Genomic DNA, 12,628 nt, shown 5'->3' on the forward strand with positions numbered 1-12,628 from the left:
GAGTAAACCCCTGAGCACAACCAGATGTAACCCAAAAAACAATATATACCTACAAAGCTAGATTCATAAAATCAAAAACATTCATGTCAAGTTCCACTGTCAGTTTTATTTCAATTCATGAGTAAAGGTTATTTTTTTAAAAAATTGGTATTTATACTATCTATTTGGTGTTTATACTATTAATTTTAAAATCTATTATTTCTACAAAGCAACTTTAGTTGGCAAATTTACACTGATACTTTCAAGTATACTCCTGCAATTGGGTTAAAATGACACAAAGAAAATATCTAAGCAAATTTATACCTTGAAAATTATACAAAATTGACCTACATATCAAGTAGTATATGTATCTATACATATATACATTTATAAAACAGATTCACATGGACAGCAAGGAGTAAGGTAAATTTAAGAAAATAAAAATGCAAATATGCATTTTAGCTAGTGTCTTGAATTTATTAACCTAAAAGGTTTAATTTCCATTTTCCTGCATCAGCTTTATTTATAAAATGTCGTGCCCTATAAATACGCTGTTATTTTCTATAGTCAAGCACCCTCTTAACAAATCTTCTCATTAATATGTAAATTTAAAGTCAATCGGTCTTCTCCCTGACAGCCCCATGAATTCCTAGTGCACTGTATAATCTGCTTTGACTTGGCATCCACTATTTATCATCAAAGATGTCAGTTAGAAAAATTATGGAAAATGTGCTGCAATTGATATGACTGCAATCTACTTTGTCAACAGTTAATTGTTCCTCAAATCATACATTTACATATAAACAGCCTAAATACTGATCTATAATGATGTAAATAAACTAAATTAAAAATCTCTTCTGCTCCTGAAGAAGCTTGTTTGTATATGATGTGTTCATTTAAGAATTTATTGACAAAAGCATGTCCATCAGTTCAGCTGAAAAAGTTTTCTATTATTTCAACTCCTCAAAAAAAAAAGACACAAAACAATTTTACTACCCTTCAAGCTATATAAACACAAATAAATGTCTTACAAAAGTCATTGAGAAGCACTATTTTTCTCTTTGAAAAGCAAATTTAATTATGGCTATTAGCTAATTGTAGTGGCTAAGCACTATGGATCTGGAGGCTTCAAAATTAGTTTTGACTGGAACACAATGAGTAAACATATAAAAGTTTATCAGGTAAGCAAAAACTTCCTTTAATTTAAAAGTCAAGAGATAAGGCCAGAGTAAATGTACAGTAAGTTAGGCACTTGCTTTGTAAGCAGTCGACCCAATTTCAATCCTCAGCATCCATATGGTTACATGAGCACTGCCAGGAGTAATCCCTGAGCAGAGCAGGTATAATCCAAAACACAAACAAAAAATAAATAAAAGAATAAAATCAAGAAGTAAAATCAAGAAGCAATAAAATATAACAGGAAGACTGTTGACCTAGGCACTCGCATTACTATTTATATTTGTTTCCACTTTTCAGCTTTTTATTTTGTGGGCACCTGACAGTCCTCAAAGGATCAGTCTCACCACCTTGGGGGATGGAACCTGGCCTCCAAGCATGCAAAATATATGTATACTCCTGGCTCTATGTTCAGGAAAAGGCACCATATTTTTCGCTCTATAAAATGCACTTGACCATAAAACACACATAGATTTTAGATGCTCTCCTCCCCTGCACTCAGGCTTCAGCTCCAGGCGGCATTCGCTCCGTAAGATGCATCTTTTGGGGAAAAAAAGTTCATCTTATGGCACGAAAAATATGGTACATGGTGCCAGGGATGTAACCAGGGACTCAACCAAAGTGGCAGCATACAAGACTTTACCACCTGAGTATTCTCTAGTTCAAATTCTATGGGGGAAAACACACACACACACACACACACACACACAAAAGTGATAGGGGCCGGAGAGACAGCATGGAGGTAAGGTGTTTGCTTTACATGCAGAAGGTCAGTGGTTCAAATCCTGGCATCCCAAATGGTCCCCTGAGCCTGTCAGGAGCGATTTCTGAGTGTAGAGCCAGGAGTAACTCCTGAGTACTGCCAGGTGTGAACCAAAAACAAACAAACAAACAAACAAAAAAGTGCTGATGATAATGGATAAAAATAATGGCAACAAGCCAGCACTGACTCTGATGGAGATCCACTTTGTCCTTTATTCCATGTCTAAATTTCTTTATCAAATTTTTAAAATATCAAAATTAAAAATAAAACAAAATGTTAAACAATGCCTACATTTTTCCAGTCCTATGACTGGAATCTCAATAATATGATATCCTGTGGGGCAGAAGGGATGGCTGAAAGAGCAAGGGCACATGCTTTGTATGTACCTGGCTGGGTTAGATCTGTGGTACCACATAGCCCTCTAAGTAATAACCAGAAGTAATAACCTGAGTAACAAGAGTGGCCCCAAAATAAAAGAAACAAAACAAACAAAAAAATTATCACATGTAAGTCTTAAAAAATAACTACAAATTTAAGTATCTGCCAAAAAAGTCTCCCAGATTAAAAGTGACTGTTGCCCGGTGACTTCCAACAGAATCTGAGTAAAAGAAACTCAAAAAAGCAATGGAGGAAGGCTGAGCAGGGCTACCTGAAAGAGGGAGCACAATCAGGGGTCTCAAACTCAATTTACCTGGGGGCCGCAGGAGGCAAAGTCGGGGTGATCCTTGAGTGCAAAGTAAGCCTTGAACATTGGGGGATGTGACCCAAACAACTAAAACAAAACAAAACGAAAAAAAAAAAGATTCCTCTAGGGCAGGGCCACAAAATGTTGTATGGAGGGCCGTTTGAGGCCTGCGGGCCACGAGTTTGAGACCCCTGGGTGATAAGCCACTTGATCCTTAATTTTAAAAAGTGTAGTTGATGGGGCGGGAATGACAGCACACTGTGTAGGGCATCTGCCTTAACGCGGCTAACCCGGGTTCAATCCCCAGTATCCCATATGGTCCCTGCAGGAGTGATTTCTGAACACAGAACCAGGAGTAACCTCTGAGCCCACCAATGACCCAAAAAATACAAAAAAGAAAGAAAGAAAGAAAACATGTATTTGTATCAAATGTCTGACAGCTTTGGCAATCCCTTACTTCTACATGCTACATGCAGTAAATGAAAACTCTCAAATGAACTTTTTCTTCTTTCTTTTTTCCATTTATTGTTTTAGTATTTTCTGTTTTGTTTCTATTCTTTTTTTTTTTTTTTTTTTTTTTTTTTTTTTTTTTTTTTTTGGTTTTTGGGCCACACCCGTTTGACGCTCAGGGGTTACTCCTGGCTATGTGCTCAGAAATCGCCCCTGGCTTGGGGGAACCATATGGGACGCCGGGGGATCGAACCGCTGTCCGTTCCTTGGCTAGCGCTTGTAAGGCAGGCACCTTACCTCCAGCGCCACCGCCCGGCCCCTTGTTTCTATTCTTTAATAATTTTGCTTTCTGTCATCTTAAAACAAGTATTATGATCAGTTATGTCAACTACGTGATGCATTTTCTTTAAATAATTTTTAAAAAATTCAATCATATTATATATTTTTTAATTTAATTATAGAACCATGATTTTAAAAATTATTGATAGATGAATCTTTGGCAAAAGTTTGTGTAAGTACAAGTAGTACAAGTCTTACTCTTGTTTATGCTTAAATATTGGATTTTCTTTTGTGTTATCAAAACTTAAAACCATATTAATTTTATGTTTTGATTATTCTTTGTTAACGTGTAATATGTAATAAATTTTTGTTATTATAGTCAAAAAAGGGCACACAGATACACTGCCTGTTATGGCAATTATTTAGGAGTCACATAATAGCTAAATTAATAAATAAAATAAAATGTATTTTTCAAAGTAAAATTATGATCACAAGAATGGAAACCAAATAGTTGTGAATCTAGAGTTATAAGTGGGCTTTTATTTTGCCATGTACTTGATATGTCAATTTTTAAAAACTACATATGATTATAGTTAACTAGCCCCTTATAAAGCTGCCATTTAAGTGGTACTTGTTTGCTGAAGCCAAGAAATCTTTCTCACAGGAAATCACATGCAAAGCTGCATATGAAAGGCAGATGAAAGAGATCCTGGCTGGAAGAGCAGCAAGGGTCCAGAGAGCTGCTCAGTGATACTACTACCTTCCCTTGCTTATTCCTGTGGCAGTATTATACTATCTGGAGAGCCGAGCTGCATACAGGAAAACCAGTGAATTAATCTACTAACTACACAATTTAAAATAATGTCAAGGTCAGATTGCAAACAAGTGGCACCAGTGCACCAAGGATGGAGATCAGGCTTAATCTCATGGTTATTACAATCAATGTTTGCAGAGTTAATATGTAAAACTCAAAGAATTGATTAATTGGCAATTTTTCAAATTATCTGTCAAAAGAATTAATATACATGATTACTTTGCAAATAGCCTTTACAAAATAAGTTTAGGACTGGAGAGAGATAGCTCAACAGGAGAAAACTGAATGGAAGCTTTAGGTCAGGATTCAAATTACAGTACTGCACATAGTCCCCTTAGCACTGCTAGGGGATGACTCAAAAACCAAAAAGAAAAGAAAACTGAATTTTATCTAAAAAGAAATAAAAATTCAAGAAACACAAATAAAAGAATAAGCTATAAAAAGTGATTTTCAAGTCTGTTATATATACACATATAAAACAAGCCCAGGGCCTCACATATGCTAAGTCCTATATTCTACTACTCGGCCACACCTCTGGCCATTACATATTTAGAATATAGATTTAAAACAGCATATGTACTCCTGGGGTGTGCGGCTTTCCAGTGGGATTACAGGCCAACAAGGTTACCAAGCAATATTAAGGAGATGAAGCTGTGCCAGGTCACAGGCCCTGAGAGGTGAATATAAATATTATATATGAATAGTCCAACATATATTTTATACATTGGATTTGAAATCCAAAATATATAAAGTCCAATGTGCGTAGACACAGAGAGAGAAAATCCAATATACATTTTTTTTTTTTTTGGTTTTTGGTTTTTGGGCCACACCTGGCATTGCTCAGGGGTTACTCCTGGCTATCTGCTCAGAAACAGCTCCTGGCAGGCACGGGGGACCATATGGGACACCGGGATTCGAACCAACCACCTTTGGTCCTGGATCGGCTGCTTGCCAGGCAAACGCCACTGTGCTATCTCTCCAGGCCCCGAGAATCCAGTATACATATTTTAACTCCAATCTCTTCACAGTGACAAAGGAAAGGCTCACTTGCACACAGCTAGTGAAAATGATTTGATGGTAACAGGAAATTACAATTAAACATTTTAAATTATGACAGTAGTTAGATAAATTACCTACTTCACACATACCTGAGTAATACTCTAAGAAAAACAGACTGAAATGAAGCAAAATCAAAAGAGTAAAAAAAATTTTTTCAAAGTTAGAATATACATAAATGTAAAGACATGCAATTGGACGTATTGCTTAATTAAATAAAAGTACCAGCAAAAGTTGACCTTGCTAAGTAAAATTAACATTATAAAATAAAGTATCAATCTATAGAAAATTCTTTCTGTTTAAGAGCCCTTTGGAAGAGAATACTTTTTTATAAGGATTATTCAAAATGCACTTGGTCTGTAAGCAGTATGATCTATGTAATATTTTATATTCAATTAAGAAGTAAATATTGGGGGCCGGAGTGACAGCACAGAAGTAGGGCATTTGTTTGCCCTGTACGCGGCTGACCCAGGACGGACATGGGTTTGATAGCCCAGCATCCCATATAGTCCCGAGCCAGGAGCGATTTCTGAGCACACAGCCAGGAGTAACCTTTGAGCGTCAACAGGTATGCACCCCCCAAAAAAGAAGTGGATATTGCATAGTATTATAAACAAAGCTATATTAAAAATAACTCTTCTTAATAATAAAAAATATTATAAGAACAGAAAATACATTTATTTAAAACACTTAAATTTCTTAAATATCTGAAAGTGACAGGTCATCTAAAGTCATAAATGAATACTTTATATGTTTCTCTCATCTTCTAATTTTAAGAAGTGAGATAAACTAAATACTAGGGCCTGATCATAAATTTGTATACAAACTACTAACAATTGAGAAATTTTGGTTTTTAACTTTTTGCATAACTAGTTTCTTTTTTTTTTTCATTATTTTGCTTTTTATTGTTTGTTTTGGTTTGGGGAGTCCAGACCTGGTATTTTTTAGGGCTTACTCCTTGCTCTGTGTTCAGGGATTATTACTGGAGGTGCCTGAGGATCGTATGTGGTACCAGGATCAAACCTGGGTCAGCTGCATGCCTTACACAGTATACTATCTCTCTGACCTCACAACAGGTTTTCTTTAAATAATGTACCATACTGTTTTAAAAAATAATTATCAGGGCCAGTGAGGTGGCGCTAGAGGTAAGGTTTCTGCCTTGCAAGCGCTAGCCAAGGAAGGACTGCGGTTCGATTCCCCGGTGTCCCATATGGTCCCCCCAAGCCAGGGGCAATTTCTGAGCTCTTAGCCAGGAGTAACCCCTGAGCATCAAACGGGTGTGGCCGAAAAACAAAAAACAAAACAAAACAAAACAAAAAAAATAATTATCAAAGATCAAAATTAGTGCTGTTTATGTTTAATGAGTTTTAAAAGCTATAAAAATGTATTTAAATCTTAAATAAACAAACACTGAAATAAAATATTATAGATTTTCAATATAATGAAAAGAATAATATGTTTCTAAGGTTACCCTGTACAAAGAAAACAATTATACTTTTAAAGGCTTATTTATTAACTTTACTAAATTCCTCCTAATTAACTTAAGTAACTGAAGGGAATATATATTTTAAAAACGTTAATCTAAGAAAAGGTCATTCAGAAGTAATATTTATCTATAAAGGTGAGAAATTATTTGGGGTATATATTTATGTGGGGTAGAATCACATAAACTGCTTTTATTAAGGAATCCATGAAACAGCTGAGACTCAAAGATTAAAAAAATAAATAACCAATAACAAACAAAAAATTCATAATTTATCAATGCCTTTGCAAGCATGGAATTTATATGTTGCTGCAATCAACAAGAGTTTCTTGCCAGGATATACTCCACAATCTACATACCATCCCACTAAATACATATCAATCAAAACGTATGAATAATTATCATTGAACTGGCTTCCTACTTCCAAAAGAATACAAGAAAAAAATGAGCCCTTCTGAAATGTACAGATTTCTACAGTTTACAACTCATTTAGTTTGCATGGTTTTAAAAGTTCATCCATTTCTTGGTATGCTATGTAAATGCAAGATTACTCAACACTTACCTCTTTCCAAGGAGTGACAAACTGCGTTCGAGCATAGCGAGTTAGCATGTGGATAATGACAATCTGCCCCCATTCTTCCACATCAATCAACAAATTACATAACTTGCGATAATTCTTGTGAATCAGATCTATTCTGTCTGGGCAGACTTCTTCAAAGGCCATCACAACACTACCAGCAACCAGCTAGAAAAGAAATACATAGAAACTCATTTTTAATGTTGTGTCACTCCCCACCTCCCCCCCACACACATCTTACTCAGGCATTATACAGGTGTAATTAGTGTTGTGAGAACTAATATTTTAAGGTAGTCAACCATCTAATTAATAAAATTATTGCTTATGTTATAATAAATTTTAATAGTGCCACCCCTGAAAGAATATTTTTATTCTGTAACTTGCCCCCCCAAAAAATATCCCTATGCAGTAATCAGTAAACATAAGTACTGAACGCGTTAGAAATCCTGAATTTTTTAGGTTAATTTCAATAAATTGCTTGTATGTGAATTAAATATATTAACTTATTTAATTCTTTAAAAATATCAAACAATTTTAGAAGATAAATTGTAAATATTTATTATCTAGTATGCATTAATGTTTAAAAAAAGAATAGAGCAACAAAAATCCCATCTTGTCAGTTTAAAATAAGGATAATTTCACAGAGGTTATCATAAAACATGTGAGACAGTCATTTCAGTATAAAAATGCCTTCAAATTTTCACAATTTATATCTACTTACAATTTACTAATACAATTTACCAAAAAAATAGCTTAAAATTCACAAATTATAACATATATAACAATATGCATAAGTTGGAAATAATATATTATCAACAAAAAGCATCTTTCTTCAGGATCAATTAATAAACCATAAATGGAGCTTTTGAAACCGTAAAGCTTTTACAAAGTGATGAGATTAAGTTTTTTGGCATAAAGGTACAAGCTAAACAGAATATATTATACACAAATATCTATATATTGATGTGTGCAGTTAGCCAACAAAATAATACAGTTTTGAAGAAATAAATTATCATTCTCTTTCTGAGCACAAGGGATCTTCATTTTAGATATAAAATTTCCCCAATGGCATAAAATAAGCAATTAAATTAAAAATATAACTTAGTGCAATGGTACTTTTTTGAAAGATATTAGCTACCATGATATTCACACTTTTAGTGTTTGTCCCTCTACTTGGCTGACATTTAGTTTATTAATATGCAACCAACAATACAATTGAAAGAAAACAGCTCAGAATATAGACTTGCTATTATGCTAAGCAAGTTTCTAGTCCTGTGGGGATTTTATGAATTACCAATCAGTATAAACGTGAAGCCGCATTTATTGACTCCAGGCCTGCCCATGTACTGGTGCCTGCTGGTCCCAGCATGTAAGCATCTCAATCGAAAAAGCAAAGAATTGATTATTTGTGTGAACTAAACAAAAATGTATTATATGTATAATTTTATACTTGCTATTGATATGAAAAGGAAGTTCATTTACTTTCAAGTCCATATTTTGATGTCTTCTATAAGAATCATTCTTCAGAAATTGTATTGCTATATTTTTTAAATACTAAACTAAAAATCCCTTAAAACAACTAAAATCAAATTATAAAAGTTCTTAATATCTAGGAAAATAACTATGATAAGATGTATAAATATAATATTATATTGATGTAAGACATAAATTGGTAAAGCATATTAGAACAAAAAGAGTATAACATGTAATAAAATAAACCATGAAATTAACACAATTCAATTAGATTTCCATTTAAGAACTATATATAAAAGCAAGCTCTTTTGCCTAAACCTAGATTCTCCTTTTCAAATGTATATAGATACCAAACAATTCAAAGTAAAATCAATTACCATATGGTTTAAATTCATAAACCAAGAGCTATCAAAACAAAATAATTCCCAAGTATTAGCAATAAGTAAAATGAAGGGAGAGTTAGTTCATTACAAATAAGATTTAAAGAAACAGAAATAATTAGGAAGAATTAGAGAAACAGTACCTTCACAAAATAAAACTAACCATTTTGGTATTTCATTGTAAGATTTTAACAATCTAACAATATAAACCTACAATTTTAACAATCTAAACCTACAGCTAAATATTGCCAAAATAATTAATAATTTTGGCCTATTAAATGTTCAATATTCTATAAAACTTCCAGAGCTAAAATAAAATGATCTACTCATTTTAAAACCAAAAATATTGGTTTCTGAAAAACAGACAGTTAATTTCTATCTCACTGTGTCAATAGTAGCTTTTTATATAAGGGGAAAAATAAATCACTCCAACAAAACTAGCAATGAGCTCATCAAATTCAAATGCAGTTTTCCATTTATGTATTTTTTATATTAAAGCAATAAACATGGTTCATTTATCTTCCCTGGGTTGCCACGTTTTTCTGTGCTGTTGCTATGAACTTCAGCCATTAGTTGTGCTCCAAGGTAAACTACATGAACCATCAACAAAAGTGACACCCCATCTATGGAGTTCATATTTTCTCCAGATTATCTATGCTAGTTGACAAGCTGGTAATGAAAAAAATCACACTAAGCAAATGGTTCCTCTAATAACAATAAATTTTCTATAAAATTATGAAGGGTACAAAACGTTTCCTTGCATCTATTTTGTCATGAATTCTAATTAACGTTGCAAAACCCTGAGAGTGCTGGGTCATCACAAGAAGTGCATCAACGTTTGATTGATAATATGGTGTAAGTTGGCCAATGCTGCCAAGATTTTCTTTTCTCAAATTAATGGCCATCCAACCTGCCCTAATCATACAGCCCAAATGATATTCCCCTTCTTATTTCAATTTTCTTGAGGCATGGAAAATGGGAAAGATCAGTCATTTATCTTCTAATAGCTGGATAATAGATCTATCACAATAAAACATCTGCACAAACTCTGAGATATGTTTTTTATTTTTTTTTGCCCATAACACTGACACTTTTATCAACATTAAATCAATAACTTATGAAATGGTGTCTTGCCTCCAGATTTTTAGCTAGCAACTACCACATACTCATTAACATCTTTCTGTAACTAAATTTAAGGGAGAAAATGTTCTCATCAAAACAACTCAAGTTTTTCTTCAGGCACAGTCCTTACAATTTTCCTAATAAATGGTATTCTTCTAGAATGTTAACTGCTATCAAAAGGACTTCCTTCAAATGAACCTAAAGGAACAGAAATAAATAATAGCCTACTTTGGAGAAATTCGAATGACAAGAGAATTGCCATCTCTGACGTTTAAACTGCTTAAAAAATGAGAATTTCTACATTTTACCAAAGGAGGAGGGGGTAAAAGTCAGTCTAAAACTTTTAGATGAACATTAGAAAAGGTGTGGGGCTGGGGCGAATGTACAGAAATTAAGGCATATGTTTTGTGGGCATCAGACCCATTTTGGTTCCCAGCACCCTTTTGGCTTTCTTGGTATCAGCAGATATGGTCAGGAGGCCCCAGTATCACTAGGTATAACCCTGAGTAAAGTGACCCTGGTGGTTCCTGATCTTCATGTATAAGCCCTGAACTGCAGGTTCAGTTTGCAGGTAGCATCAGGAGTGGTCCCTACTTGAGTGTTTCTTCTACCCTGAGAGAAAGATTTTCATTAAGAAAATGCTTAAGGGCCTGGGGAGATAGCACAGCGGTGTTTGCCTTGCAAGCAGCCGATCCAGGACCAAAGGTGGTTGGTTTGAATCCCGGTGTCCCATATGGTCCCACATGCCTGCCAGGAGCTATTTCTGAGCAGACAGCCAGAAGTAACCCCTGAGCACCGCCGGGTATGGCCCAAAAACCAAAAAAAAAAAAGAAAAGAAAAGAAAAGAAAATGCTTAAGAAATGCTAAATAGAGAAAGCAGAAAAAGGTAAACCTAGAAATAAAGAACTAAAAACTATATAAAGAAAACTCAGAATAGTTAGCTGAGACAGAACATAAATGTTCCCTTTTTCATAGCATTGACTGGAGTTTCAATCCTTCAAAATTTAGATACTTTCAGCCAACAAGTACTGAGACACTATTTTTATATTACATATATTCTATATTCTATATTTTTTTAAATACAAACTTACTTTTACTTTTTTTTGGCCATACTTTTTTTTGGCTCATGGACTGCTCCTAACTCTGCTCAGGGATCCTTCTTTGCATGATTCAGGGGATCATTTAGGTTGCTGGAAATTAAACCTGGGTGAACAGCATATACTATCTTTCCAGCCCCAAATTAATTCACTTTTTCAAAAAAAAAGGATCAATATTAGACTTTTTCTAGTAAGGGAGAAAACATTCTAATATATTTTAGTATGTTTATAAATTTGCCTTTCCTTAAAATGAGAATTATAGAACTAATTTTAACTGTAAAAGAACTCCATTGTAAGGAAAAGTCTCCTTTTTTAAAGAGACAAAAAAAAAAGTACAATATCAATATCAACATTCTCAAAAATCAAGTTCTACATAGCCTAACAGTGCCCAAGTTTCTATTTGTCAGAAAGTAATGAGAAGAAGAGGAAGAAGGAGGAAGAGGAGGAGGAGGAGGAAGAGGAGGAGGAGGAGGAGGAGAAAGAAGGGAGGAGAAGGAAGGAAGGAGAAGGAGGAGGAGGAGAAGGAAGGAGAAGGAGAAGGAGAAGGAGGAGGAGGAGAAGAAGAAAGGAGAAGGAGGAGGAGAAGGAAGGAGAAGGAGAAGGAGAAGGAGAAGGAGAAGGAGAAGGAGAAGAAGGAGAAGGAGATGGAGACGGAGAAGGAGAAGGTCGTCCTGATGAAACTAAGTTCTTTTTCAGAATATAGAAATAAATAAGTCCTGGCTTGTTTAATTGAGAAATCTTTTTTTTTTTTTTTTTTTGGTTTTTGGTTTTTGGGCCACACCCGGCGGTGCTCAGGGGTTACTCCTGGCTGTCTGCTCAGAAATAGCTCCTGGCAGGCACGGGGGACCATATGGGACACCGGGATTCCAACCAACCACCTTTGGTCCTGGATCGGCTGCTTGCAAGGCAAACGCCACTGTGCTATCTCTCCGGGCCCTTAATTGAGAAATCTTAAAACAAAAGTTATTTAGGCTTCTTACAAATTTTAATGTCAATGCTGACATCAATTTGAAGAGAAGCAACACAGTTGTCTTTTTTTTTTTAAGTTAGCACTTTTGACAAGAAATAAAAATGATTTTGAGACCCATAACATCTATATAAATATCCCATTACTTTCACCTTCCTATATCACAAAGGAAAAATTATCAGGAAACATTCTAAAAACAAAATTCAATATTTAGTAGACAATTTAATGGTGCCAGAGTAAATCTGAATCTCCCAAACTAATACCAAAGGAAAAAATAAGACAAAAAGTTATGTCTAAAACTAAATTTACATAGCAAAGAAAACAAGG

General features: G+C 34.4%; 1 protein-coding gene across 1 annotated transcript in view; it reads right to left on the reverse strand.

Annotated features, from left to right (window-relative positions):
• Window positions 1-12,628, reverse strand: part of AP3B1 (adaptor related protein complex 3 subunit beta 1) — a 239,500-nt gene that overhangs the window by 160,958 nt on the left and 65,914 nt on the right. The window contains exon 7 of the mRNA XM_049766041.1: window positions 7,248-7,430. Within this exon, the coding sequence (XP_049621998.1) occupies window positions 7,248-7,430 (183 nt within the window). The remainder of the gene's footprint in view (window positions 1-7,247; window positions 7,431-12,628) is intronic.

The sequence above is a fragment of the Suncus etruscus genome, chromosome 2 (genome assembly GCF_024139225.1).
Source record: "Suncus etruscus isolate mSunEtr1 chromosome 2, mSunEtr1.pri.cur, whole genome shotgun sequence".
NCBI lineage: Eukaryota > Metazoa > Chordata > Mammalia > Eulipotyphla > Soricidae > Suncus > Suncus etruscus.